Raw genomic sequence first — 26,998 nt, 5'->3', positions numbered from 1 at the left:
TATTTTTGAGAGAGAGCGTGAGAAGGGGAGGAGCAGAGAGAGAGGGAAACACAGAATCTGAAGCAGACTCCAGGCTCTGAGCTGTCAGCACAGAGCCCCACACGGGACTCAAACTCACAGACCGGGAGATCATGACCTGAGCCGAAGTCGGATGCTCAACCGACTGAGCCACCCAGGCGCCCCTCTTAGCACTTCTTTTTGTATCTTGCCTCCGTGTGCCTTGTACGGCTTGGAGAAGCAGTCTGGTTCTTCTTGGACAGCTGCTTGAATTCTAGCCTCAGTGTTCCACCTTATATTTAGCAGCAACTGTTTCCCAGTCTGACTGCTGAAGGGCTGAGTTATAAAACAGGACCATCAGATATGGGGCAGGGGGCAAGAAAAAGGTGGCAGTTACCCTGTATTTTGCTGAAAAATTACTCCAGGGTTTCTCTACCTCCTCCTGATAGATACCAGTTTTTGCCAAGAGACCCTAGTCTCACCTCGTGGGTCCACCTCATGGGGGGTACCTGCCATGCACCTGCTATATATTGCCTCTTAGGCAAACCAGAGCCATAGAGGGAGGAGGCAGTGGTTTGGGGTGCAGTCTGGTCGCCTACCTTTCGTCGTTCGCTCAGGGGACCGATGTGCTTTGCGTGGAGAGAGGGACCGAGCGAGGCAGTGGACACGCACAACCAACTATACGCTGCAGCGCGCCCCTTCTTTCTTCAGACGCTGAGAGCCTGCACGGCTGCATTGAATATTTTCTTCGTTCAGTGTCCGAATAGTGGTGTTGAGGAGAGCTGGAAGGGAGGCATGCCGGATTGCTGCACAGAGTAAGAATATCTGAAATGCAGTCCCTTCAACAAGCATGAGCTGGTTGAGTGGAGCCACGGGCTTGTTCTTCAGAGGCTGGATCGCGGTGCCCAGAAGGCGCCACGGCAGCAGAAATGACACTGGACTGTGACACCTGAGGTCCAGATCTGGGTCTTCTACTAAAAGGCTGCTTGATCCTGGGAGGAAGCCTTGCTCTCTTTGAATCTCAACTTTGAAGAATGAGGAAACTTGAACCCAACACAGCAGGGTCATCAGATTTTGGTCTGCATGATCATTTTACTGTAACCAAGGACACTGCTGTCACACTGTTGTCTGTCCCAGTGTGATCTGCCCTCATGGATCCTGCAGCGGGCTGTAGAATGGAGTACAGGGGTTTCCGGGCCGAGATAAGAGGCCAGGCTTAACCCCAAACTGATGCCAAAGAAGGACCGCGTGCTCACTGCCACGCAGTAAAGCTTTCCCTTGCGCTTACCCTAGAGTAAGGTCAGGGCAGCGGAAATTTCCACCTAAGTTAGGACACGTGGCTTCCACCTAAGTTAGGACACGTGGCTGGGGAGGACCAGGGGAACGTGCGATAACCGTGCATGCTTTTGGCGAGAATGTGAGACATTTTTGTAGCGTGGTTGGGACTGGCGGGGCGGGGAGCTACTTTTGAGTCTTTCAGTCCCTTCAGATGTGTCACCTTGATTGCCTAAGGTGAAGCTGTGTCCAAGGCTCTCATCCATTTCTGAATTATTATGCTGAGGAAGGCCTTGGTCTCCTCATGTGGGCGAGGGACTCCATTCCCAACAGAACTCCTGAGAACAGCTTTACCCTGGTGACACAGAGAGCATACCTGGTAAGTGCTTTCCTGCCTTGGAAAAGTTAGTCGACTCTCGTCCTGGCTGGAGGGCGGCCAGCAGCTCATATCCACCTGTCATATCCACCTGTCAAGGCAGCTTCCAGGATACACATGTTGGGGCAGTACCCCCTAGCAGTCTAGCTGAGGATCAATGAATAAGTTCAGACTTCTGCTGAAACTCTCTTTAACTTTCATATATATTTTTACGAGTTCTTATTAGTTCTCGGGGAGGATTACTCTCCCTGTCAAGGGGTTCTTAAATTACACATTTAGCACAGATCCGTGCAGCTTTGTAATTTGTTGGGACTATGCTTAAAATGTTCCAGGATAATCCAAAAATAATCCTTGAGGATGAGGGAAAAAATGTCACTCATAGATCAGTGGAAGGCTGGGGTTATAGAAAGAATTTATCTCGCTTCCAGAAAGGCAGTGTCCAAGTGTGGTTTCACCTGCAGGGAATAGGCGAGGCACCCTGCCGGGTACTTCAGAGGCCCAGGCAGAGCTCTTGTCCACAGGTTTTGCCTTTTGCCTCGACAGCCAGGAATTTCTTATTTCTTCAGGGGAAAGTGCTATGAGAGACATGAGATTGGAGAGGAGCTAGTCTCCATCTTAGTTACATATTTCTCCCTCTTTGTTGAGTCTTTTGCCGTATTATCTCCCGTTTCAGAGTTGTCATCCAGATGTTGACTTGTTTTCCTGAAAAGGAACTCAATGGTCAATCTGCCTGATTCTGAATTAGCTGTACTTTGGCTGAAGTAGGGGACTATAGTGTCTGAAGTCAACTCTTCCTGTTTGTAACCAGGGTTACCTTTAAGGAATCCCAAGGCAAAAAAAAAAAAAAAAAAAAAGAGGAAATTTCAAACGTGACTCGTTATTAAACTGCTTGACTTCTGTTATTTTTCATTTAATTATGTATGTGTGAACACCAAGGTTAAGGTATGGTCCAAGGACCAGGCTTTAGTAACATAGAAGGTATTCGGTTTAGTTTTATTTGGGGAGAGCTTCAAGTTGGAGATCGTGGAGAAGTGTGTGTGTGTGTGTGTGTGTGTGTGTGTGTGTGTGTCTAATCTACCATTTTACAGGAGCTGAAACTGAGTGCCAGACAAGAACAGTGACTTGCCCAACGTCATGTGGCCAGTAGGCTTAGAGAAGAAACTAAGGCTGAGTCTCTTGGCTCCTGGGACAGTGCTCTTTATATTTCACGTGTTGCTTCTCTGGTCAAAGGACTGCAGGGTCCTGCTCGGTTCAGAGGCTATCGGGGTTTGAAAGCAATTACTCCTGTTTCTTAAATGACAGCATGGAGAGGCTGTTTGCCTGTGAGGATACCAAAGGCTGAGGCTGGGGGAGCAGAAGAACTTAGCCGTTTGGCCACAGGGACTCAGAAGTGGACGGGGCGGGGTGGGGGGGGGGAGACGAAGGCATGTTTCAGAAGGGGACGTCTCCCTGGATTGCCTTCATGGGGATGGTGATGGTCCCTAGGTGGTCATTCATTTGGGGGGGGCTGCAGGTGGTGGCGGTGTTCTGCTACCTTTGCTGAGCCTCTTAATTGGATGATTTCCGACTGCGGGAGGTGAAGAAGCTGGGAGCTGGAGATGAATTAGATCTTGGCAGCAGGTGAAAGTAAAGAAGTTCCTTTTTTTTTTTTTTTTAATTTTTTTTTTCAACGTTTATTTATTTTTGGGACAGAGAGAGACAGAGCATGAACGGGGGAGGGGCAGAGAGAGAGAGGGAGATACAGAATCGGAAACAGGCTCCAGGCTCTGAGCCATCAGCCCAGAGCCCGACGCGGGGCTCGAACTCACGGACCGCGAGATCGTGACCTGGCTGAAGTCGGACGCTTAACCGACTGCGCCACCCAGGCGCCCCTAAAGAAGTTCTTAAAGCTCTTGCAATATACACGGAACTTTCCCACCTTGACCTTGAAGAGGCAGAGGCATTCTCCTTTCTTTGATCCTTTCCTTACACCCTCATGGCCTGCTTCTCAGGCGCTCAAGCACCTTTCTGGCTGCTCTTGACATCCTCTGACTTTAACTCAGTTTTACTCAGAAATGTCCTTGTCTAGGATTATTCTATAAGCAAATTGCTCTAAGGGAGCCTATGTAAGGCCTTGGCATTGACACACTGGTTTGGAGGAAGGGAGAGAAAGAATACACCAGGGCTATCGGATGCTTACTGTGTGCCAGGTACTTTTCTGTGGGATTTATGTACTTTCTCATTTAATTCTCAGAACAACCTTATAATGGCAGGACCGTGCCCATTCTACAGCATATTAAGAACGGAGGCACAGAAGGATTACATGACTTGACAAAGGTCCACACGTCAAGCCAGTGGTGAGCCAGGACTGGCATTTACACAGCTGGCCTTGGATTCCGAGCTGGTCACTAGCATGTGCTGCTGCCTCTCCCACATCTCTCCATTGTTTGGAGGAGGAAGAGTGGGCAGAAGGTTGAAACCTGGGCTATCGTAAATCTATCATTGTAACCGATTTCTCCTTTATTTCCACTTGTCTCCTTTCCTGTGACCCCATGAAGGGGAGTCGGGGTTGGCGGGAGACATATTCAAAAGATTTATGTTCAGGGAAGCAACCAAGACTCAAGAAGGACAGGGTGGGTAACACTTTGCTTGGTTCCGGGAGGCATCATGGTGCAGTGAGAGATGTGGGCTGATGGGTGGATTCACCTGCGGTTTTGACTCTCCGTCCTGACTGTGCAACTATGCCAAGCTACCGAACCTCTCCTCAGTTTTCTCATCTGTAATGTGGACATAGCTCCTATCTCATGGGGTTGGTGATGAAGACTAAATTATGAGATCATATGTAAATATTGATAAAGCTGCCAGCTCGGCTTGCTTCTCTTTCTCTCTTCCCTCACAGGAAGGTCAGGAAGTTGAGCTGTACTAAGCATTCGTGGAGAGCTGAGGCCAGGGTGGAGGGACAGTTGTATCTGATGTTCCAGACAAGTAGAACTCCATCGAGGGTGAGATTTAATGAGTCCTGTGGGTCAGGAGAAATGGCTGCAGGGAAAAAAAAAAATCTACACTAAGAACGGTGGCCATAACGTGCCTCAAAGCCCGACTGACCAGAACAAAAAGAGCTGGAAAGAAACTGACAGTGTGGCACATAGTCTGTGACTCTCAGCATTCTCGAGGGCGAGAGGAAGGAATTTTGTTCACCCAGCCTGCTCCCGTGGTCGCCTCGACAGTGCAGCCTGGGGCAAGGGGGAGGGGGGAGGAACCCACCATGCTCAGGGGACATGTGCAGTAGGACAGCATTGGCTTGGAGGGAGGCTATGCAGAGGGAAGGACCTTGTGACCTTGTGGACCCCGGTTTTGCTCACTGGTAGGATGAAGGTCTTGGCTTCAAGTATCTTTAACATCTTCCATTCCAAAATCCTGCCCTTCGGCACTGCAAAAACTGACCAGTGAAGTTAAGAACGACCCACGACCAAACACCAAACTGCTTCCGTGTCTCAGGCTTGAAACCTGAAGACGAAGTTCAAGTTCAAGTACAGCTCAGCTGGCTTGGTCGTTAAACCTCTTATTTGCATAACTTGATTGCATAACTTTATTTGTCTAAGATTGATATCCCAGTCTGTCTGTAAAGACTGTTCTTTGGGAAAACAGTGCTGCCTGAGAACCCGGACGTAATTTGCCAGTGCACTTATTTAAAAAGTTCAGACACTGTCCTTGAACAAAGCTATATTTTAGGGGTTGAGTTTCTGGTAATACGTGTTTTGTTTCTTCCATCCTGTTCTCTATCCTTACCCCGCTGCTCAAGCAAAGCACTACCCAGCAAATAAGCAAAACCTATCTCTTCTTTAAGTGTTACTTACGAGCATCATCCTTGGTTCTAGGTCCTTATGAATCCCAACAGTAGGCTTAGGAAATGTGTTTCCTTTCTTCCCAAATTGTGGTTCCTCCTTCAGGATGGGTCAGGTATGGGAGAATGGGTCTTTACGGGGGTTGTGAAGGAAACCTGTCTCTCGGATTCCCAGCTCTCATAGCCTTCATCCTCTTTCCAGGGAAAGCAGCCAGATGCGGTCCAGTTGGGACTGTGTTTCTGGCATAAATCTTTCCCCAAGGTTGCAGTGGTTGGTAGGGGACAGAGGTTGAGTAACCGGAAGCCGTGCCCTGGATATATTTGAACAATATCAATAGACTTCTTCAGTCAGGTTTCAGGGAGCACTTAAAACATTGCAATCGAATTATGGAAACTACCATATGCAGCATTCAGAAATGATGAACAAGTGAAGTGTGTTAGGAATTTGATAATAAGTACTCGACTCATTTTTTTTTCCCCTAAAGTGATGTTATGGGATGTTTGTTAGTGCTGACATAGGCAAGATCGTGAAAGTAATTCTGGGGTACAACTGTGACTAGTAAATATATTTTTTTAGCCTTATAAGAAGGGCTTCTGTTACCATTAAGTTTCCATTGTTTACTTTGCTTCAACAAAGACTTACCTCATGCTTACTGAGTGGCATATCCTGTTCTACGAATTTTGTATTTGATTTTCATTTTTTGAGAGATTTTTTGAAATTTCCCATGAATCACCTGAGGCTAGAAACTTCTAAATTTCTATGCTTGATTTTTTTTTTATCATGCTCTATTAAGAAAATTTTATTTCCCTTAGCAAAACCCAACTTGTCTGAAATAAAACAACTACAAAATTGTCATCAATAATGAGTTCTCCTCTATAGAAGTTACACCGATTTCCTACTTTTCACTTTTCTCTTAAGCTTAGGCTTGGAAGGCTCTCATAAAAAAATAAATAAATAAAGGCCGTTACAGATAAGTCAGAGGTGATGGAGTCCTGCTAATCTGAAGTCACATCTGTTGAACTTGGTGGTGTTCTCAGCCCCAGACAGCAGACAGCTGCAACCAAAGAAACCTTCCTTCTTTGCCTCAAGCCTCCTTGACTAAAAATTCCAGACGGTCACCTCTCTGTCAGCCCAAATTTCCTATGGGAAGTAGACTTGAAATGTAAACACCGGGAAGCTGGGCTGAAGGGAGCAGATTGTTCCATTTTAAGAGGCCGCTGTGTCCTTTGCTCCGTCCCCGGGGCTGCCCCACCACAGTTATTTTACAGTGGCAGGAAGAGACGTTTTTTTCCACCTCCCCCCTTACCCCGCTGCCTTTTCCACCTCTGCCTCCACTAATGCCATTTCCCGCCGACAGCACCTATCTGTTTAACCTCTGAGGATGTCTGAGGATTATGCAGCAGAAAGAACTGTTGCAGGAGAAAAGCCTCTTATCACTGGAGCCTAAAAAGCATTATCTCGTGCACAAAGTGGCCAGGGATGGGCTTTTGCCCTTGGGAATCGCAGGCTGCAGTCCTCCCCAGGCCCACCCGCTGATGATGCTTCCTCTGGGCTTTAAGGGGATGGTATTTAGTTTTAAGTGTATATTTTATTTTGTAATTTATCTAACTAACAGCTGTTGCATTTAAGCTCTTTGGAAAACAAATTAGTGTTTTCCCCCACAGAGGGCTAAAATACAAATAAAAACCAAACAAACAAAAAACAAACAAACAAACAAAAATCCTTAAAAATCAGTGCCCTTGAATCAACCTGGTCAGGCATTATGTAAGCAGATTTTGCAGAGGAGGAGGAATTTCTAGATTTCTGTTGGTTGTTCTTCTTGAGTAATTGGTTTTTAACATTGCAGGGTATGCACAGATTTTGACATATTAAGTGTGGATGCTGTGTCGTATTTTAAAAAATAGGTGGGTTCAAGTTTATAAGCTAAAAAGATAATGACTCTTTATATTTTATCAAATCTAAGACACCACTGATGGTGACATAACATTTTTTAAAATACCACTAAGGAGGGCGCCTGGGTGGCCCAGTTGGTTAAACGGCCGACTTTGGCCCAGGTCATGATCTCGTGGTTTGTGAGTTCAAGCCCCACGTCAGGCTCTGTGCTGACAGCTCGGAGCCTGGAGCCTGCTTCAGATTCTGTCTGTCTGCCTGCCTCTCTCTCTCTCAAAATTAAATAAACATTAAAAATATAATACCACTAAGGAAGAAAATCCACTGTAACCAAGATATGAAAAGGCATTGACTGAAATATGCATTCAGATGTCTTAGAATCAGTGAAATATGGCAGTATTTTAGCTATAATCTTGCATCTTTTCTTTAGAGTCTGACAACATGATTTTGTCTGTTCAGTTCAGTTTCCTCTGAATCTGCATGGCCTATTGGCAGCATTTAACATTCTTGATCCCCTTCTCCTTGAAACATTTCTTTACCTTGGCCTCCAGGACACTGTTCTCTCCTGGTTCTTCTCGCACCTCTCTGGTTATTCCTTCTCCATCTCCTTGGCTAGTTCCTCCTCTTTAACTTGACCTATAAACAGTGGACAGCCCCAGAACTCAGGACTTGCACCTCTTTCCTACCTGTACACTCTCCCTTCCTTGGTGGCTAAGGTCTTTAAATACCGTCTATCTGCTGGTGATTCCCAAGTGCATCTTGGTTCTTGAACCTGAATGTAATATACAGATATCCTCTCCCTTGCCCGATAGACCCAGATGTCTAGACGTTCGACACCTAAGACGTTTAAACTGAATCCCAAGCCACGCCTCCGCATCAGTTACCCATTGCAGAAAGAGGCCCCTCCAGCCTTCCAGGTGCTCAGGCCAAAATGTTAGAGTGACTCCTTCTATCTCCCCCCATATTCAGTAAACCCAGTAGCAAATCTCATCAGCCTTCCCTTCAAAATATATTCAGAGGTTGACCCTTTCCTATCATTTTGCCCCTCAGGCCCAAATGACTGTCCCTTCCCTGGGGAGATCGCTGTGACCTCTGACTGGTGGCTTCTATTCTACCTGTACCCCTTCCATGTATTCTTGACGGCAGCCAAAATGACCCTGCTCAAATGGAAGTCGGATGGTGCCATTCCTTGGTTCAAACGTCTCCAGTGACTTTTTGTTACATTTTTCTCCCCAGCATGCCTCACTGTCTATCACGCTAAATATCTGACTACTTTCCATATCTCCCAGTGGAATGCAGGAAAGGCTTTTGTTATGCCCTGTACGCCACAGTGTCCCCAGTGCCTACGACAGTGGCAGGTGCAGAATAAGGGCTCGATATGTTTTTGTCGAATGAATAAATGAACAGCTTCAAACACAGACTAAGACCAGGAGAAAGGAGGCATCTTGGGCCTTGTGCTTTTTGTTTTCCTCCACGGAGTGAAATACAAGGTTATTAGTTTTCCCCACAGCATCAGTGGTATCTATTTCTTCCATCTGGAAAATTGTCTACTGTTTTGATAGAACTTGTCTTTGGTAGACAGCCCATCATTAGCTTTATGAGACCTTTGCACAGTGGTTTTTTTTTTTTAGTAGCTTTTGAGATTCATCTGAGCTTATAGTGATTGTCCATTGAGCCTTCAACAAGATAGTGATTAATTCTGCTTCGGAAGTCACTTTTCAAGTTAAAATGAAGTTTAAGCAGTTCTTTCAACTTTTGTACTTCCAACTAGAGGAAAGGAGTATTTTTAACTTGGGGCGTACTAAGCTCCCAAGTGCTGATAAAGTAGTTTCCTGTGTGATGGGTTGAGAGTGATTCCTGTTGATATCCCATTTTTAAAACCATCCCGTAACCATACTAGTTACTACCAAACACAGGTGCATGTTTTTGGTGTGTGGCTTTTATTTTATTTATTTATTTATTTATTTATTTATTTATTTATTTATTATATTTTATTATATTTTATTTTAATTTTTTGTTTTAGTTTTATTTTTGAGAGAGAGAGACAGAGTACGAGTGGGGCAGGGACAGAGAGAGAGAGGGAGACACAGAATCCGAAGCAGGCTCCGGGCTCTGAGCTGTCAGCACAGAGCCCGACTCAGGGCTCGAGGTCTCGAACCACGAGATCATGACCTGAACTGCAGTCGGACGCTTAACCTACTGAGTGACCCGGGCGCCCTGGGTATGTTGCTTTTAGAAGCACTTACTGTGTAATCGGGCCAGACAGACCTTGGTCTAGACAGCTTCTCTCCGCAGGAGGATTTGGCTGCAGGGGCACACAGTCTGGGAGACTTTTTCCTCCGGTGCCTGATATGGTTGTGGTGGACCACCCTCACTGGGAAGAGGGCACTGCCATAGGGAGAGGCTCTTGCACAAGAACTGGGTCCCCGTGCCAGGAAGCCCAGGTTCCACCCATCGTTGACCACATGAGATCTGGCACGGTTACATGACGAGGGTGTGTCAGCATGTGGCCCCTCAGGTTCTCGATGGCTGCAGTTATAGAGATTAATGAGATGATAAAAGGTGGTGGTGGTGGGGGGGTGTTCAGGCAAGAGGGGAAAGCTCAGAAAAAAAGGGTCCCATTCATTCATTCAAGATGTTTGTTGTAATTCCTGTTATGTGCTAGGCTGTGGCAGGTGCTGGGGATAATGGTAGTCACAGCCAACGTGGGGCTCAGGCAGAAGAAGGAGGTCAGAAAAGGCACCAATGAGGACATGACCATTGGATAGGGAAGAACATCAATTCTAGGAATGCTAAAGCCAGGCTTTTATTGAGATTTCCAACTTGCTGTACATTGAGGACACAGCACGTGTTGATAAAGAGTAATGTCGGGGGGGGGTGGGTAGGAATTAGGATGATGGTAGAAGGGAGACAATCGAGCTCATTTCTCCTGCTCTTTCTTTCTTTCTTTCTTTCTTTCTTTCTTTCTTTCTTTCTTTCGTTCCTTCTTTCGTGTGTCTACATCGCAGGAGACTGCTGTGTGTAGAGAAACCAGCATAGAGATAATTATGGAGTTATCTGTCCAGGGAGGAGGAAGTTGTGTATTAATTGCCTCTATGGGAATTTTCTCATTATTCGTTGCTCTACCTCTCTTTCTAAGAAGAATAATGAGAACGGACATTACATTTCACAAGTATGGGAGATGCAGTGGGAATGCTCGAATCTTTTAAATGATGAGAATTTGGTACCATCACAAGGCTTATAACCTACTCATCTTTTCCACGCACCCGTTCTGTTGAAGCCGGGTGCACGGCATGAAACCAGGTGCTGTGTTGTGGGTTACAGATGGCCTTTGTTTCCATCATCACTGTCCTTCATACCTCGTCCGGGGAGGCTTTAATGTGGGTTCTTAATGATGGCACTCATTTCAGATATTTATCTCTAAAAGGAAAGAGCTTTAATACCTTCTCTGATTATAAAGGGCAGTTCAGGTTTTTATGAAAAGAGGTGGAACTCTTTTTTTTTTTTTTTTTTGCATATTGGAGCTGACATTGGGCTTAACAAAATGAGCCTCAAATTAATGTTGTCACCCAGATATCTAATTCAGGATTTTAGGATGCACTAGAAAAATGCCGTTGCTTCCACAATAGCTCAGTCAATGACCTCCTTCATGCCTCTGTTCTTGAGTTCCTTGGTGGCCAATCTGGGCAAGGTCAGCAGTGAGTACTGATAGGATGCCCTGCATGTTGCAGAGGCAGAAACATTTTTCTTTCACATCTGCCTTTCTGTGGATGGTGCCCTTCTGTGTGGCGGTGCCCCTTCTGGTATGTGCCAGTGAGGTTCCAAAAAGCACAGGAAGCCAGGATGCTGGTACTGGCCTTCATTGTCAAGTAGCTATAATCCCTAGGTCTCTGCAAAACCCCTGCCATCTTTCAGGTCCTTTGTCTCGACGACCTGTCTGTGCAGAGGTGGAGGGGACAGAGGAAGCGAAACCGATGTGCACTCAGGCTCTCGGCTTGACGGTTTTACTACCCGATCCCATAAATCTCCTTACCTACCCTATGAGATCAGAGGTGGCATTGCCATTTTACTGATGTGGACCCTGAAATCTTAGGGGTGGTCATTTGCCCAAGGTCACACAACTAACAAGTCATGGCATTTGAAACTGTATCTTGTGATGACTAAGTTCATGATCTTTCCGCTACTTGCTCCTCAAAATTCAAAAGCCGTGTCCTGGGGCCAGGGCCACCTTCTCACACACAGCCCCTAGCAACTATCTGGCAGATAAGGGCTTGTTTGACTCCTATGCAGATTTCTTTAGAAGCTTCATTCTCAGAGCTCCGGGACCTGACATCACAGGAAGAGCAAAGTTAAGCTTCACACCCTTGTCAGCACTTCCGTGGGTGGAGGGATGTGTTATTTTTCAACCTAAGGAATGAGATGTGGCATCCCTTTCAGCTAAATGAGTCCCATCTATTCAGCTCCTCTGTCTCCGGGATAGATAAAAACCTGGGACTTGGATAGGACAGTTGACCAGGACCAGGGTTGGTCTTTCTTTCAGTTACCCCCATTTCACATTAATGATTGGGGCGAGAACTCTCATTGTCTTGTGTGTGTGTCAGCAGGGCGTTTCTTTTAACAAGATGTTTTTCTAAATCTTTGTGCCATTTGATAATCTAGCTATGTTCCCTTTATTTTTTTTTTTTAATGTTTGTTTATTCTTGAGAAAGAGAGGGAGAGAGAGAGAAAGTCGGGGAGGGGCGGGAGGTTACAAAGGATCCGAAGCAGGCTCAATCATGACAGCAGAGAGCCCGATGCGGGGCTCAAACTCATGAACTGTGAGATCATGACTGGAGCTGAAGTCCGACGCTTAACCGATTGAGCCACCCAGGCGCCCCCAAGCTATGGTCCCTTTTAAGTGCATCTGCTTCAGGGGGTGGCAAAGTACAGTCTGTGGGCCATACGTAGGCCACCCCCAGTTTTTGTAAATAAAGGTTCTTATAGGCACACTCATGTGTATCATCTATGGCTGTTTTCACATTACAACAGAGTCGAGGAAGAGACCTTGGTCAGAGATCATGGCGGTACTCAAAACCTAATATATTTACTGTTGCCCTTTACGGAAAACCTGTGCTGACCTCCCTTTTCTTCCCCCCTAAGGGCACCATAATTTTTTTTTGTAAAAATTTTTTTTTTTTAACATTTATTTATTTTTGAGACAGAGAGAGACAGAGCATGAATGGGGGAGGAGCAGAGAGAGAGGGAGACACAGAATCGGAAGCAGGCTCCAGGCTCTGAGCCATCAGCCCAGAGCCCGACACGGGGCTCGAACGCACGGACCGCGAGATCGTGACCTGAGCCGAAGTCGGACGCTCAACCGACTGAGCCATCCAGGCGCCCCAAGGGCACCATAATTTTTAAAGAAAAGAAATAAATTTACTAGCCCCACAGAAAACTTTCCCAGCATCTGCTTGGTCAGTAATAACAGGCCAGGAAGAAGCATACACACTGTATCCGACCCCAAGTGCATTCATAATTTCAGCATATAATAAGGCTCCTGTCCTACACCACGTTCCCTATTAGCTGCAGTACTACTAACTGGCTAGCTGATCTCGAACCAATAATAAAGTAACAAGATAAAAAGAGGACCCATTTCCCCGGCATCCAGTTTGACAAAGAGAACCTTGTGACTACCTCTCAAGTCCCTTCTGTTTCGTTACCCAGTAACCTCCGCCTTGCTCCCCCAGCCCCCACGTAACTATCTCAATGTGGTTTTGTTATCCTACTGCTTTTCTCTATAGTTGTATGGCTTAGTTTTGCCTAAAACTTCTTTCTAAGTAAAGAGCACTCCCAGAGCCCATCACACTTTCCATTTCATTGGCATTACTTCACTTTCTTGGCGATATCATTCTTTCTGCATTAAAATTCTGTAGGGGTCATCAGTCCAGCAAACACAGTAAGCCGCAGTGGCCGCTCAGCAAATATTCTTGAAATACTCCACAGGTCTTTCTTTCCCCTTTGTGGGGGTGGGGACCAGGGGCCGTAGGCTCTTGGGCCAGTTCAGACTGGCCCGTCTCCTGCTGTGTTGTGATCCCCTGTGATGTGGAAAGGCTGTAGCTCTCTCTGCCATTAAGAAAAAAAAATGAGGGGCGCCTGCGTGGCTCAGTCCGCTAGGCGTCCGACTTGGCTCAGGTCATGATCTCACCGCTTGTGAGTTTGAGCCCTGTGTTGGGCTCTGTGCTGACATCTTGGAGCCTGGAGCCTGCTTCGGATTCTGTGTCTCCCTCTCTCTCTCCCCTTATTCACGCTCTGTCTCTCTCTCTCTTTCAAAAATAAATAAACATTAAAAAAATAATAAAGAAATAAAATGAGACCTGATCCGTGGGCCTTAAATTTAGCTTCCAGTCAGTTAGTTGAAGGAAGGTTTCAGTGTATCCATTCTTTGTGTTTTTCTTTTTTTCCTCCTTTTTCTTTATTTTGTGACTGAAACAAAGTATAAATTACTGGGTTTGGGGAGAGGGAACTGTTAGGTTTGAGCCTTTTAGACTCTGTAATTACTCTATAAAGGCTGTGTATTTACATCAGAAATGCATTTAGTCTTAAGTTTTAGTGTTTAGTATATGGAGCATTTATAATGACGGGGTGCTTCCAAAAATAAATCAACTCTATAGAAAATGTTAATCAGCCCATCCCCAGGGACTCTACTGAGTATCTCCATTGTACAAATGAGGAAATGGACATGACAGTTAGTGGTTTGCCCAAAGCCACACTGTCACGGGCATTATGAAGATTTAGGCAAAAGTCCCATGTACAAGAAAATGCAGTCATGTTTTCGTGTAAGACACTGTGGGCCTTAGTCAAATTAACCTAAATTAAGATTCAGGGATGAACAAGCCTCTTGGTATTTGGAAGAACCTACCGCATCAATCACAAAGAGCTGGCTGTCTCCTTAAAGTCACCTGCAGGGTTTTAAATAGGACATAGACTTTTTTTTTTTTTTTTTTTTTTTAAGGTGTCTGTTGCTTGAAATCAAAAGCTCTGTATCTGGCTAAACATTGCCATGAAAATTGAAAAGCAACTAGTTCAAGTGTATTTCACACTGCCCAGGGAAAATCGTGTGGAAAGTACAGTAATGCCTCGATTTGTGGCATTCTACTCTTAGAGTTGACAAGAAAGCAGCCTTCTACCTGGAACTTATTTCTAAAAGCCAGTTGCGGGTGGTTGGTTCAGGATATGTATGCAATCTTGCAGATAAATCTGCCTCTGTAGGTTTGCATGGCAGAGTAAGGATTGACATCGAGGAAACACAAAGCTCTCCATTTTCAAAGAAACTTCTGGAATTAGTGTTGCTCTTTTCTTAGGCAAACATTGAGAGCTAGTTTTATAATTATTTTCCCCAAGAACTGACTGAAGCAAAAAAAAAAAAAAAAAAAAAAAAAAAGACTTTTTCCCCTTGGTTAACCTCTAGTTAATTAAAAAATTCAGTTCTTGATCCCAGGAATCTTCCCTCTCTTCTCTTCTTTTCTTCTTTTCTTTTTTTTTCCCCTAAGCTTCACGTGGGAGCTTGACTCCTTTTTTTTTTTTTTTTTTTTTTTTGAGTAGTTAGTGTTTTAAAGACATAACAGTTAACTATAATACCTCCGGTATCTGGGCATGGGAGCACGGCCTCATTCGAAGACATGGTACTGGCTGAGAGGGCTCACCCCCTGTTGTGGTAAACTGCTTGCCAGGTCCCCAACTGTGAGGTTCTCTGTAATGCCGTGTATCAATTTGGGCAAAGCCAACGTGTAAATGCCGAGAGAAGGTGCTGTGTACAGGAAGACACCAAAGCGTATTGCTAAGGGAGAGCCACACCTCACAGAGGGTCAATGTCAGGCACTCACCTCGAGCATGCAGCTGCCGGGATTTGACTCAGCATTTCACCCTGTGTTCATCAGATCTGGGTCCCGTAGACCCACACTGACGGAGTTTACAAGTGACCGATCCGCCAGAGTGACCGTATAATACATGATCCAGTGAGTCAGGTTCAGTTCCGACCCAGCTGCCTTTGTGCTGTTGGGCAGATTGTCTAACTTTTCTAGGTGCTGTGGTCTTATCCGTGTGGTTGGAATGTTAACGCTTTATAAAGATGTTCCAAGAGCTAGTGCCTGAGACATAAAACCGGGGAGATAATAGCTATTGTTATTATAGTCTCACTTTGGTTGTTGTCTCCCTTTTAACTGTGCAAGTCAGCTTCGGAGACTGAATAATAGATGAAAAAATTGCTTGCTGAGCATAGGATTAGAGCACAAGGAGCCAGAGGTTCTTAAGGAGTGCCTCCGTTGGGCTGGAATGGCTGGGCATACCGTCAGTTGACATAAAGGACATTATTTCCAGAATCTGAACACTGTACCCAGATGGTGCTGGATAAAGTCCACTGCGCTTTTAATCCATGGCTTACTTTTTTCTTAATCTCATGAATTCCTTAATTTCTTAATTTTACCACTTTTTTAGTCCGGGGGCCTCTGGTTACACTTTTTTTTTTTTTTTTAAGTTTTATTTATTTATTTTGAGAGAGAGAGAAAGGGTGTGCGGTGGAGGGGGAGAGAGAGAATCTCAGGCAGGCTTGGCACTCTCAATACAGAGCCTGATGTGGGGCTCAAACCCGTAAACCCATGCAAGATCGTGATGACCTGAGCCAGAATCAAGAGTCAGACACGTAAGCAGCTGAGCCACTCAGGAGCTGTGGATGCACTTGTTTTTAGCAGTAACAAAGGAGTCCCTGGTTCTTTTGTTTGGATTTGGCTTTCAAAACATCGTTTTGGGGGCTATTTATTGTACTTCCAGGATTGTGCCTTCTTCTGGTTCCATATTCAGGAAGTGAAATTTATAGGAGGGTACCTGACTAGTCCCTAGGAGGGGTTGTGTATGTTAAGTGCTTATAGAAGGCAGTCCACTCCCTTGGATGTTATTACAAGGGGAGAGCATGCTTCTTTTAGGTCATTAAAACAGTCGCCATATATAAAGAAGGACCTTTCCTCGTGTGCCTGTGTCTGTTTTTCATTTTATTTTCTCTCTGGTTTAGGGATTGACATCCTGAAGCTCGTAGCAGCCCAAGTGGGAAGCCAGTGGAAGGATATCTATCAGTTTCTGTGCAATGCCAGTGAGCGGGAGGTGGCCGCTTTCTCGAACGGGTACACAGCTGACCACGAGCGGGCCTACGCGGCTCTGCAGCACTGGACCATCCGGGGGCCTGAGGCCAGCCTCGCCCAGCTCATCAGTGCCCTGCGCCAGCATCGGCGCAACGATGTCGTGGAGAAGATTCGGGGACTGATGGAAGATACGGCCCAGGTAATGTCCCTGGGTTGTTGGTCTTTCCAACTAACCTTTGGGTCCCTGTGTTCAGATTTTACCAGGTGTATATAATAAGGAAAAATACAGATATTCGGTGTTTGGATCACACACCCTCCCCTTCTGGGACAGTGTGGTTCTCGGTGGTTGTCCGTTATGATCATCTAGAGAACTTTAAAAAATTTCTGGTACTTGGATTCCACTGTAGACCAGTCAGGTCAGAATCTGTAGGTGGAGCACCACAGATCAGTATTTAAAATAATTTTTTTTTTAATTTTTTTTTTTTTTTTTTTTGAGAGAGAGAGAGAGAGTGCGTGAGCAGCAGAGGGGCAGAGAGAGAGGGAGACAGAATCCGAAGCAGGCTCCGGGCTCTGAGCCATCAGCACAGAGCTGACGCAGGGCTTAAACTCACAAGCCATGAGATCATGACCTGAGCTGAAGTTGGATGCTTAACCGACTGAGCTACCCAGGCGCTCCAGAAATCAGTATTTTAAAAAGCCCTCCAAATGGTGTTAATTTGGAGGCGCAGAGTTGAGAATCATCGTGTTTGGGGTATGTTCTGTCTTCAGACTATGCAACCAGATCTCGTTCTCCCATGTACGGTCTCATTTTGCATAACACACCTGAACAAATCCAAGAAGGAGGACTTCTTTTTTTTCTCCCCCTATTCTCCCCTTTCCCAACCCTCCCCCAGGATATTTTTTGTGATGTAGTTTAGGAGGACTCAATCTTACCTTCTGAGGTTGCACGTGGTGCTGACAGCAGTAGGTAACAGGATTGATCAAGCCTTCTTCTTGCGCTTGTTCAATCTGTACATCAGACGGGAACAGAGGGGACCCAGGAGTGTGACTTATTTATAGTCACTGGTCACTGAGTTCTGGCTTTGGAGCCAGGCAGCGCTGGATTTGAATCCTGGCTGTGACACTTATTATCTGGGTGACCAAGGGCAAGTTACTTCCCCTTTCTCTACTTCTATTTTCTCATTTGTAAGCCAGCCTTCTAGGGCTAATTGAGATTAGAAATAAAGTATATGGAAGTCCTGGTATGTTGAAGATGTTCTACAAATGGTAGCTATGATCATAACATACCTGATTTTACTCAGCCTTTCCTTTAATCATAATATGCTTCCCTGAAAGGCCGTGAATTAAGTACAAACTTGAGTATTGACTTCTGTTTCTCACAAACTTCGATTAAAGTTTCTGAATGTATTCCCAAAGTAAAGAAAATGTTGCCACCAAGAGCTGATAAAACCCACTTAAAATTTAAAAGGCCATTCTGTCGATGTTATTTTCCAGTGCTCCAAACTCATTACCCAAAGAGCTGGAGAGAGTTTTTTTTCCCCCATCAACTCTAACTCACTACTGTTCTGTACCAAATTTTGTGTATCAAGGGACTCAATTTTATATATCCAAGAGGTCCAAGTGCTTTTATTTTTTTGTACTAACAGTGTAGTCTTTCTTCACTATTGAAGTAAACAGTCAAGAGGTGGCTCTTTTATCTAAGCGAGTGGATAAAATTTTTAGGTGCTAATTGGTACTGAAGGTGGTCTTTAAACTCCTGGTATATTTTTGGCTTCCTTGAAATGTGGAATTTCAGGAAAAGTATATATTTATTTATTGTTATTTATTTATTTATTTTGAGAGAGAGAGTGCGAGTGAGCAGAGGAGGGGGAGAGAGAGGGAGAGAGAGGGAGAGAGAGGGAATATCCGAGGCAGGCTCTGTGCTGTCACACAGAGGCAGTACGGGACTCGAAGCCATGAACCAACCATGAGATCATGACCTGAGCTGAAATCAAGTCAGATGCTTAACTGACTGAGCCAGCCAGGTGCCCCCAGAAAAAAATATTATGAACAGATGCAGTGGTAAACATTCAAAGGCACGCAGTAGTGTCTTGTGACTTCCTGAGAATGATACCAAAAGTATGGCTCACAACTAAAGCTGGCTTCGAGTTAGCTGGATCTGGGGGAAAGGAAAGGAAGATGTTTAATCTCTAGTTGGATGAAATGACTGCCGTTCGAGTAAGGGAGTTGAGAGGCAAACATGAATGGGCTTCCTTGGAATATTGACTCAGGGAAAGAGCTGGCAGGGCAAGCAGGCGACTTGAGGATTTAGATGTTGGAGAATAAGCCGCTAGGTCTTTTCGATGATCCCTACAAGAAACGTAAATTGTGATCGATGCAATGTTAGCATTTGGTGGAGTGGAATCTTTGGTGGAGTGGAATCTTTGGTAAAGTAGAAAGATGATCATGATGAATTTTTAAGGGAAAAGAAGGTGTCTTATTAGAAAAAAAATGCAAGCGTAGGAAAATATAAACATAGGGAAATGAGAAAGCATTAATGTTATGTCATCAAATCCAGGTGATACAGTGAGAAGTGAATTTTCTTGTTTATTTTTTTCTGTAATGAAAACACATTACTTTTGTGATTTAAAGTTTATTTATTTAAATGGCAAATAGAATGTGACTTATTTAAGTTTTTAAAATTATATTTACTTATTTTGAGAGAGAGAGAGAGAGAGAGAGACAGTGCAAGTGCGGGAGAGGCAGAGAGAGAGGGAGACACAGAGTCTGAAGCAGGCTCCAGGCTCCGAGCTGTCAGTACAGAACCTGACGCGGGGCTTGAACTCACAAGTGTGAGATCATGACCTGAGCCGAAGTTGAACGCTCAACCTACTGAGCCACCCAGGCACCCCAAATGTGACTTATTTATATTCAAGTTATCCTCACATACTGATTTCATAAATCAAGTGATACCCACTCTTCACCCCCAATCATGCAATTGAAAGATGTGTCGTGGGTATAGATTTGAAGAAAGTACGTTCTGGAATCAGTCTGTGTAGAGTCCAAATTCTGGATCCTCAATTTACCCACTGTGTGATCTGGGACAAATTACTAAACCTCTCTGGTCTCAGGTTCCCCATTAAAATATTTTTTAAATGACTGAGCTGAAAGGGCACAAGCGAAAGGGTAGGTAGGGCTTTGTTTGACTGCTGAATTGAGAGAGGGAGGCCCATCCTGTTTCAGTTTAGGGAGAGTAGACAGTGTGACCATATCTGTGTGACAGTCTTCCTTGTAAATGTTTACAAGGACTGACTTGAGGTTTGTGATGTTGGGTCAGATTTGCCAAAAAAATCGCCGAGACTTATTTCGCTTTTTGATTTCTGCAAGTCTGTCTCATTTCTCTGTGCATACTCAGCAATCACTTAGAAAACTCAGTCCTAATCTTCAGGGTAATTCTCTTTTGGGGGTGGTGGTGATGGTGGTAGGGTGTTGACTATAAAAAATGACCTTTGGATGTTTCTCTGATGATTCCGTTGAGGTCCATAAATGTTTCTTGAGCACCTACTTTATTCCAGGCACTGTCACAGGTGTTGGGAGAGGTAGGCCCCAAAGTTTCTGTGGAGGCGACCGTGTTTGCGTACCAAGGAGAGTGATTCGTAACAAAAATCACTGAGTCAGTGAATCCGAAAACAAAACAAAATACTGAGTCCCCAAGTGCCAGACTCTTGTACCCTTGAGCGCTTTTCTTCTGTCTCCTCTATATCCAACAAGATTCTAATATCTATTTTGTTATTTATTTTTTAAGGAACAGTGGCATCACGCATCGTCGCTTTCTCTGTAGTTCTGGGGTAGCCTATGTGTGATGATGGAGCCTGAGAAGCCAATATGAAGCTTCTTGTTCCGTGTTTTCATAATGGCCATCATTGTCTAGCAGCCCTGTGGACCCAGCTCTGACTCTCATTTTAAGAGCCAATGAGCATGAATTTCTGGCTGCCAGCTTTTATTAATCACACAGTATGTAATTGTCTGCAGCTTATCTCTGAGATTAGTTGAGTCAAACAAGACACAGAGTGCAGGGGGCATAATTGAGACTTATTCTTCCCACTTTATGATGGATTTGTATTCTTGCTGTATTGTGGTAACTGCTGGAGACTTGAGACTTTGCCCTAGGAGTTAATGGAAGCTTAATGTGTAAAAATGACTATGCGTGCGTATGTTGAAAAACGGTTAATAGTTTTTCCTATTCATGAACCCGAGAGCACCCACATTAGCTTCCACTCAAAGGATTAGCCTGGTGTACCTTTTAGTTACCTCTGGCAAGGACAGCTGGGCCATTATTAACCATGGTGGCCTATTAGCCATGTTTTAGTTAAACACATCCAGAGTCTGACCTAAAAAAAAATTTTTTTATGTACTAAAAAAATTACATAATAAAATTCACTTTTTGGCGTGTTCTTTTTTTTTTTTTTTTTAAGACTTAAGTGTTTAAGAGCAGTTGTAGGTTTAAAAGAAAATCAAGAGGGAGGTACAGAGATTTCTCATATACCTTCTCCTCCGACATATACATAGCCTCTCCCATTGTCAATATCACTCACCAGAATGGCACATTTTTTACCAAGGAGGAACCTACATTGACATACAATAATCAGCCAAAGTCCATAGTTTACCTTTGGGTTCACTAAGTGTCTATTCTACAGGTTTGGACAAGTGTATAATGATACAATACCATCATGTGGAGTATTTAGACTGCCCCTAAAATCCTCTATGCTGTGCCCGTTTATCTCTCTCTCCTACCCCACCCACCCTGGCAACCACTATTTTTTTTTTTTTTTTTTTTACTGTCTCCATGGTTTTTCCTTTTCTAGAATGTTATATAGTTGGAATCATGCAGTATGTAGCCTTCTCAGATTGGCTTCTTTGACTTAGTAATATACAGTTAAGATTCCATCGTGTCTTTCCATGACTCGATAGCTCATTTGTTTTTAGCCCGGAATAATACTCCAGTGTTTAGTTATACCAGTTTATTAATCCATTCAGCTACCTGACTCTTTCTTTATCTAAGGTATGAGTTGTTTTTCAGTACTCTCTTCTTGGAGTTCAACATCTAAAGCCTTCTAGAATTGGATCTATTTTTCCCTTCCAGGGCATCAGCGTTTGGTAGAAACAGCAGTGGGGCCGTAGTTGGAAGTTATTGGGACTTTGCCAAAGCTATTTAAAAACTCCAATACAGCATTCCAAATTGTATGTTATCTCTTTTTTCCCAACCTTTTACTTTGATTTTTTCCCCCTCTGTGGCATTATTTAAAGAAAGTCTTATGTAAGTAGCATATATTTAAGGTTTCAAAAAATTTAGTCCGACAGCTTTTTGTCATTTAATTAGAGAATTCTAGTGTGGTTACATTTCTAATGTAATTACTCATATATTTGGGTTTAAATCTAGCCATCTGATTATTTGTTTTGTATTTGTCTTGTCTCTTTTTCTCCCCCTCTTTCTTGCCTTCTTTGGGATTAATCAAGTATTTTTTATGATTCGACTTCTCTTCCTTTTTTAGCTTGTTAGTTACACATGTTTTACTGTACTTTTAATGGTTACCGTAGAGATCACAACTTAAATTATGAGAGATGTTTCATAAGTGCGTACTTCTTACTATTTCTAAACAGCACAACGGCCTTAGGAGACCTTAATTCTATTTATCCTTCTCTTGCATTATGTTTTTTTATTGTCTTGAATTTTTATTTTTTTATTTTTTTTAATTATTATTTTTTTTAACGTTTATTTTTGAGACAGAGAGAGACAAAGCATGAATGAGGGAGGGTCAGAGAGAGGGAGACACAGAATCTGAAACAGGCTCCAGGCTCTGAGCTGTCAGCACAGAGTCCGACACAGGGCTCGAACTCACGGACCGCGAGATCATGACCTGAGCCGAAGTCGGCTGCTTAACCGACTGAGCCACCCAGGCGCCCCTTATTGTCTTGAATTTTAACACCACACATTTCTTAGCCCCCAAAAGGCACAATTATTACGATTTTTCGCGTCAGGATTCCCATGGATAACACCTGCATCTTGATCTTTTCTGTTATTCCTTGTTCCTTTCTGCCGCTTCTACCTGAGATCATTTTTCTTTGGCCCCAAGAATACTTAGGGTAGGTTTCCGGCAATAAATTCTGTTTTTCTGTGTCTGGAAAATGCCAACTCAATAAATAAATTGCATTAGTTGCCCTTTGGTTTTGAAGGATAGCTGGAAAAGAGAATTTAGTGGGACCGTTGTTTCTTTCCAGTGCTTTCATGTCTGTATGTAAGTTTCCTCTGCTAAAGAGCAAAGGAGATGATGTGATTTTGTGTTCAAATCTCTATTACCTAACAGACTAGATGTGCAGTATTATACCGGACATTTGGGGCAAATGCAAAGACCAGTCTAAGACAGAGTCAGTGCGGTCAAGGAAGCTTACGGTTGAATAGGAGAAACTTCTATATACTTAGGGAGTGTGAGGGAATAAATCCACAAGGGTGGGAAGAGGGGTTGCTGGATATACAGCTAATCAGCCGGTAAGGCTCCAGATCGGAGCCTCAGTGTGGAGATGTGTGCCAGGTGAAGTTCCTGCCCTGGCAGCACGTCGCAGGGAACCCTGGCCTCTCTGCCTCAGTTTGTTCCTGAGGAAATGGGAGCGCCATTAGTGCCTGTCCTATGAGGTGTTGTGGGAGCTAGGTGAGTGTGCCCCCACAGTAAGCACTTGGTGAATGTTTACTGTGCATGGCTGCCATTATTCCCCGGGCTCTAGAGGCAAGAGAGATGGAAAAAGTGTTCCTGAGTAGCTCCAACTCATACACATAATGGATCCTTTAAATCCATCCACTTAGTGTCGGGTGGGGAGGTACTTCCCATTCCAACACTGGTTAAAGTGGGCGGTTGAGCATCAGGTTGCCATCTGGGTTCAGTGCCCAAGAACTGGAAATTCCACTAATGGTAAATATTTATTCCTTGCTGCCTGAGCGAATGTTCCTAGGCTGGGGATGTTTTCTCTAGCGAAGAAACAAAGGTGATGGTATGTGTGAAGATAACGGTCTGCTTTCTCACCAGAAAAAGGGAAACAAAATTGAGCAACTGAATCTCTAGATTTACTCTCACCCCTCCTCACCCCTCCCCTCCCTTCAACTTCTCTCTCTGTCGTCCCCTCTCAGATTTTTCTTTTTTTTTTTTAACTTTTATTTGCTTTTAAGAGACAAAGCATGAGTGGGGGAGGGGTGTGTGCACTTGAGCGTGCACACACACGCGCGCACACACACACACACACACACACACACACAGAATCCGAAGCAGGCTCCAGGCTCTGAGTTGTCAGCACAGAGCCCGACACGGGGCTCAAACCCATGAACCATGAGATCATGACCTGAGCCAAAGTCGGATGCTTAATAGACTGAGCCACCCAAGGCCCCAGATTTTTCTAGTTAAAATGGAAGATCGAGTGGTTATCAAAATTGAATGAGGTACTGTTTATTTAAACTGCGGGATGTAAGAAAGTGACATAGTAAAGCAATGCTTACTAGCTAGGTTCGACAGTAATTGTGATTGGAATTTCAGTATTCCTTTATTGTCTCAGTTTGATAAAGGATAGAAAAAGGGATTTTATGCACCTTTTACAGAATGACAATATTAAGAAGACCTGCAACAATTGAAAATAATGTAAAGTGTTACTTCAGCTGTCTGCTTTGACCAGTGATACTCAAATGTACAGAACTGGTGCTAATCCAGCAGGGGAGTTGGGTACCTTACCCCTCCTGCCCGCCTTCCATTAGATAAGACCGATCAAAACTATGCTGTAATGTAACTAGCGGACTTGAAGCCAGTGCTGTTGTTGTGGACTGCTGGGTAATAGAATGACTCTTTGTTAGACATTCTCCATCCCTTCCAGAAACCATGCAGGAGACCTACGTCCCAGAGACAGTCCTCCCCCCCACCGGCCCCCAACTATAGTCGACGTTGTTTGGACACTGGATGGCTTTGCTTTGTATAATCAACTGGGACAGTCTCTGCATTGGGGACAGCACTGGGCATTCTGATTTTGCCACTGTTTCTGTGGTGGAGGGAACTACAGTTGCTGATTTCTTTTTTTTTTTGTTAACCAGCTGCAGGATGCAGCTGTCCTTACCTAAGGTCTGACTGAGACCAGCTCTTTTCAGACACTTAACATAGTGAGGGCGAGTCAAGGCGAATACCAGCTGTATGTTCAACTGTTGGCTTTTTGGCCATTCAGATTTGTCTTCGTCTTTAATTTACCAGTTGGTCATCTCTGAGAAGATAGGGATTATTATCCCAAGGCCCTAAGACGCTAGCTGAACTCAGCCTGTATCTCGCGCCTGCCCTCAGCCGGCCGTGTTACCACAGCATAGAGGGTCATTTAAGGTCAAGTCACTTAATTTGCAGGGTGTGACTGTGGGCTCTGGGGAACTCCCCTGTGTGGTGACAAAGGGACTTTATAAAGGGATTGTTGCCACACGATAGGCTTAGGTACATTTCGTGGTGCTTGTGTTTAGGGTGGCCATCGTGTATAAAGAAGCAAGCTCTGTGAATAAGCTTTTAGGTTTTTAATGTCATTTCAGGCCATTCTACTTATCACATTCCAGGGTTTCATTCAGTTGGTCAACAGCCTTTTGTGGAGCACCAGCTGTGTGTCTGGTACTCTGTAAAGAAGAAAGGTGGTCTCTAGGCCTTTCAGCAGCTCGATCACCGAGAGGGAGACTCTTGTGCAAATAATGTGCAATTCAGTGTGATAAGCAAATGTTATAACAGAAGGGTACACAGGAAATTATAAGGTTGTAGCAGAAGGCAGGGGTACTGACCTACCCCAAAATACAGAAAACAATAGCAGACGTATATTTGTCCATTTGAAAAAGTCATTTTTAGGGGCGCCTGGGTGGCTTCGTCAGTTAAGCATCTGACTCTTGATTTTGGCTCAGGTCATGATCTCATCGTTCGTGGGTTTGAGCCCCACGTTGGGCCCCGCACTGACAGTGTGAAACCTGCTTGGGATTCTCTTTCTCTCTCTTTCTGCCCCTCCCCCACTCACACTGTCTCTTTCTCTCTCAAAATAAATAAGGAAAAAAAGGTACTCTTTTTTTTTTTTTAATGTTTATTTATTTTGAGAGACAGAATGAGCAGGGGAGGAGCAGAGAGAGAGGGAGACAGAATCCCAAACAGGCTCTGCGAAGTCAGCACAGAGCTTGACATGGGGCTCGAACCCACCAACTGCAAGATCATGACCTGAGCTGAAATCAAGAGTCGGACGCTTAACTGACTGAGCCACCCAGGTGCCCCCCAAAAAAGGCACTCTTAAAAAAACAGACTGTAGTTTCTTTCAAGACTGGATTTTGGTCCTCTTCCCCGAGATTTTCTGTCTGGTTTCTGCTGAGGAAGCCCTACCTAATCACACTTAGGGCTTCTCAAGCTTTTGACTCTGCAAAGGACACTTGTTTTACTGAGAACCTTGTTTTGTTTTGCTCTGTCGCAAGCTGTTCAGAAAGCTTTCACTGTTGCACAATATTAAAGGTACATAAATAAGTTTCCAATGCCCCACTTCATGGAAGTGCTGAAGTTCGAACTTTGCATCTTTAGGAACTAATAGAACTAATCGGCAGATCCAACAAATTGACTTTCAGTTTCGTGAATTCATGGCTGTCTTCTAAGGATCTGGGGAAGATTGGAACCAGAGTGTGTATACTAGAGATCAAGAGTGTAAATACCCAGTCCTGCACTTGCCATTGAGTGGGGGCTCAATACAGTTTTGCTACTATCCTCTACATTGAAATTAAATTCTGCCTTCTTCCGTTTTTAACTCAAGAGCAAATGATACCACTCTACTTTCAATAAATGCACATTAAGGAGAAAGGGAGCCAGCATTTGCTGAGTATCTGTTGTGTCCCAAATGCTGTGTGGGTGCTTTACATCTGTGATTATCTAGCAAGCTTCATCGTTCTGCAGGGTATAGGTAGGTATGAGAATTAAGACATCATTTTGTATTTAGTTCAAGGCCATGTCCATTGTAAGATGCACCATTATTGTATATACTACCAAGGTAGCAATTAAAACACTGCCAGTTATAGTTGTAAGATTTATCCCTATTTGAGAGATGTTAAAATGTGAAAAAATACATATCGTAGGATTAATCCAATATGGTAGTTGAGCTTGAGGTGTATAGTTTATAAGGAGTTTCTTGGGGATCTTGAGATTGATACATTTTCTCTCCCAACGCATGTATTTGCACATGCTTTTTCTTTTCCTTTTTAAAACTGCTTTTGAGGATAGATGGATTAACCTAAACAACTTATTTAGTAAACATTAGTGGAATGCCCATTATGTTTTGAGCCCTGTGTCCAACACTGGAGATACTAGATGGAAACATTTACGTATAAGACACACATAAAACACAAAACCTGGGAATCCTCCCTCAAGTTGCTGACAGTTTTACAGGAGGGGTAGGTATTTGAGCCCCACGTTAAAGGATATTCTGTAGACTTGAAGTGGGCTTTTATTTGTTTCCTGAGACACGGT

General features: G+C 44.2%; 1 protein-coding gene across 1 annotated transcript in view; it reads left to right on the top strand.

Annotated features, from left to right (window-relative positions):
* TNFRSF21 (TNF receptor superfamily member 21) overlaps positions 1–26,998 on the top strand; it is a 73,110-nt gene that overhangs the window by 30,343 nt on the left and 15,769 nt on the right. The window contains exon 4 of the mRNA XM_023254047.2: positions 16,406–16,671. Coding sequence (XP_023109815.1) covers positions 16,406–16,671 — 266 coding nt within the window. The remainder of the gene's footprint in view (positions 1–16,405; positions 16,672–26,998) is intronic.

Source organism: Felis catus, chromosome B2 (genome assembly GCF_018350175.1).
Source record: "Felis catus isolate Fca126 chromosome B2, F.catus_Fca126_mat1.0, whole genome shotgun sequence".
NCBI classification, from domain to species: domain Eukaryota; kingdom Metazoa; phylum Chordata; class Mammalia; order Carnivora; family Felidae; genus Felis; species Felis catus.
This window is presented reverse-complemented; position numbering and strand designations above follow the sequence as displayed.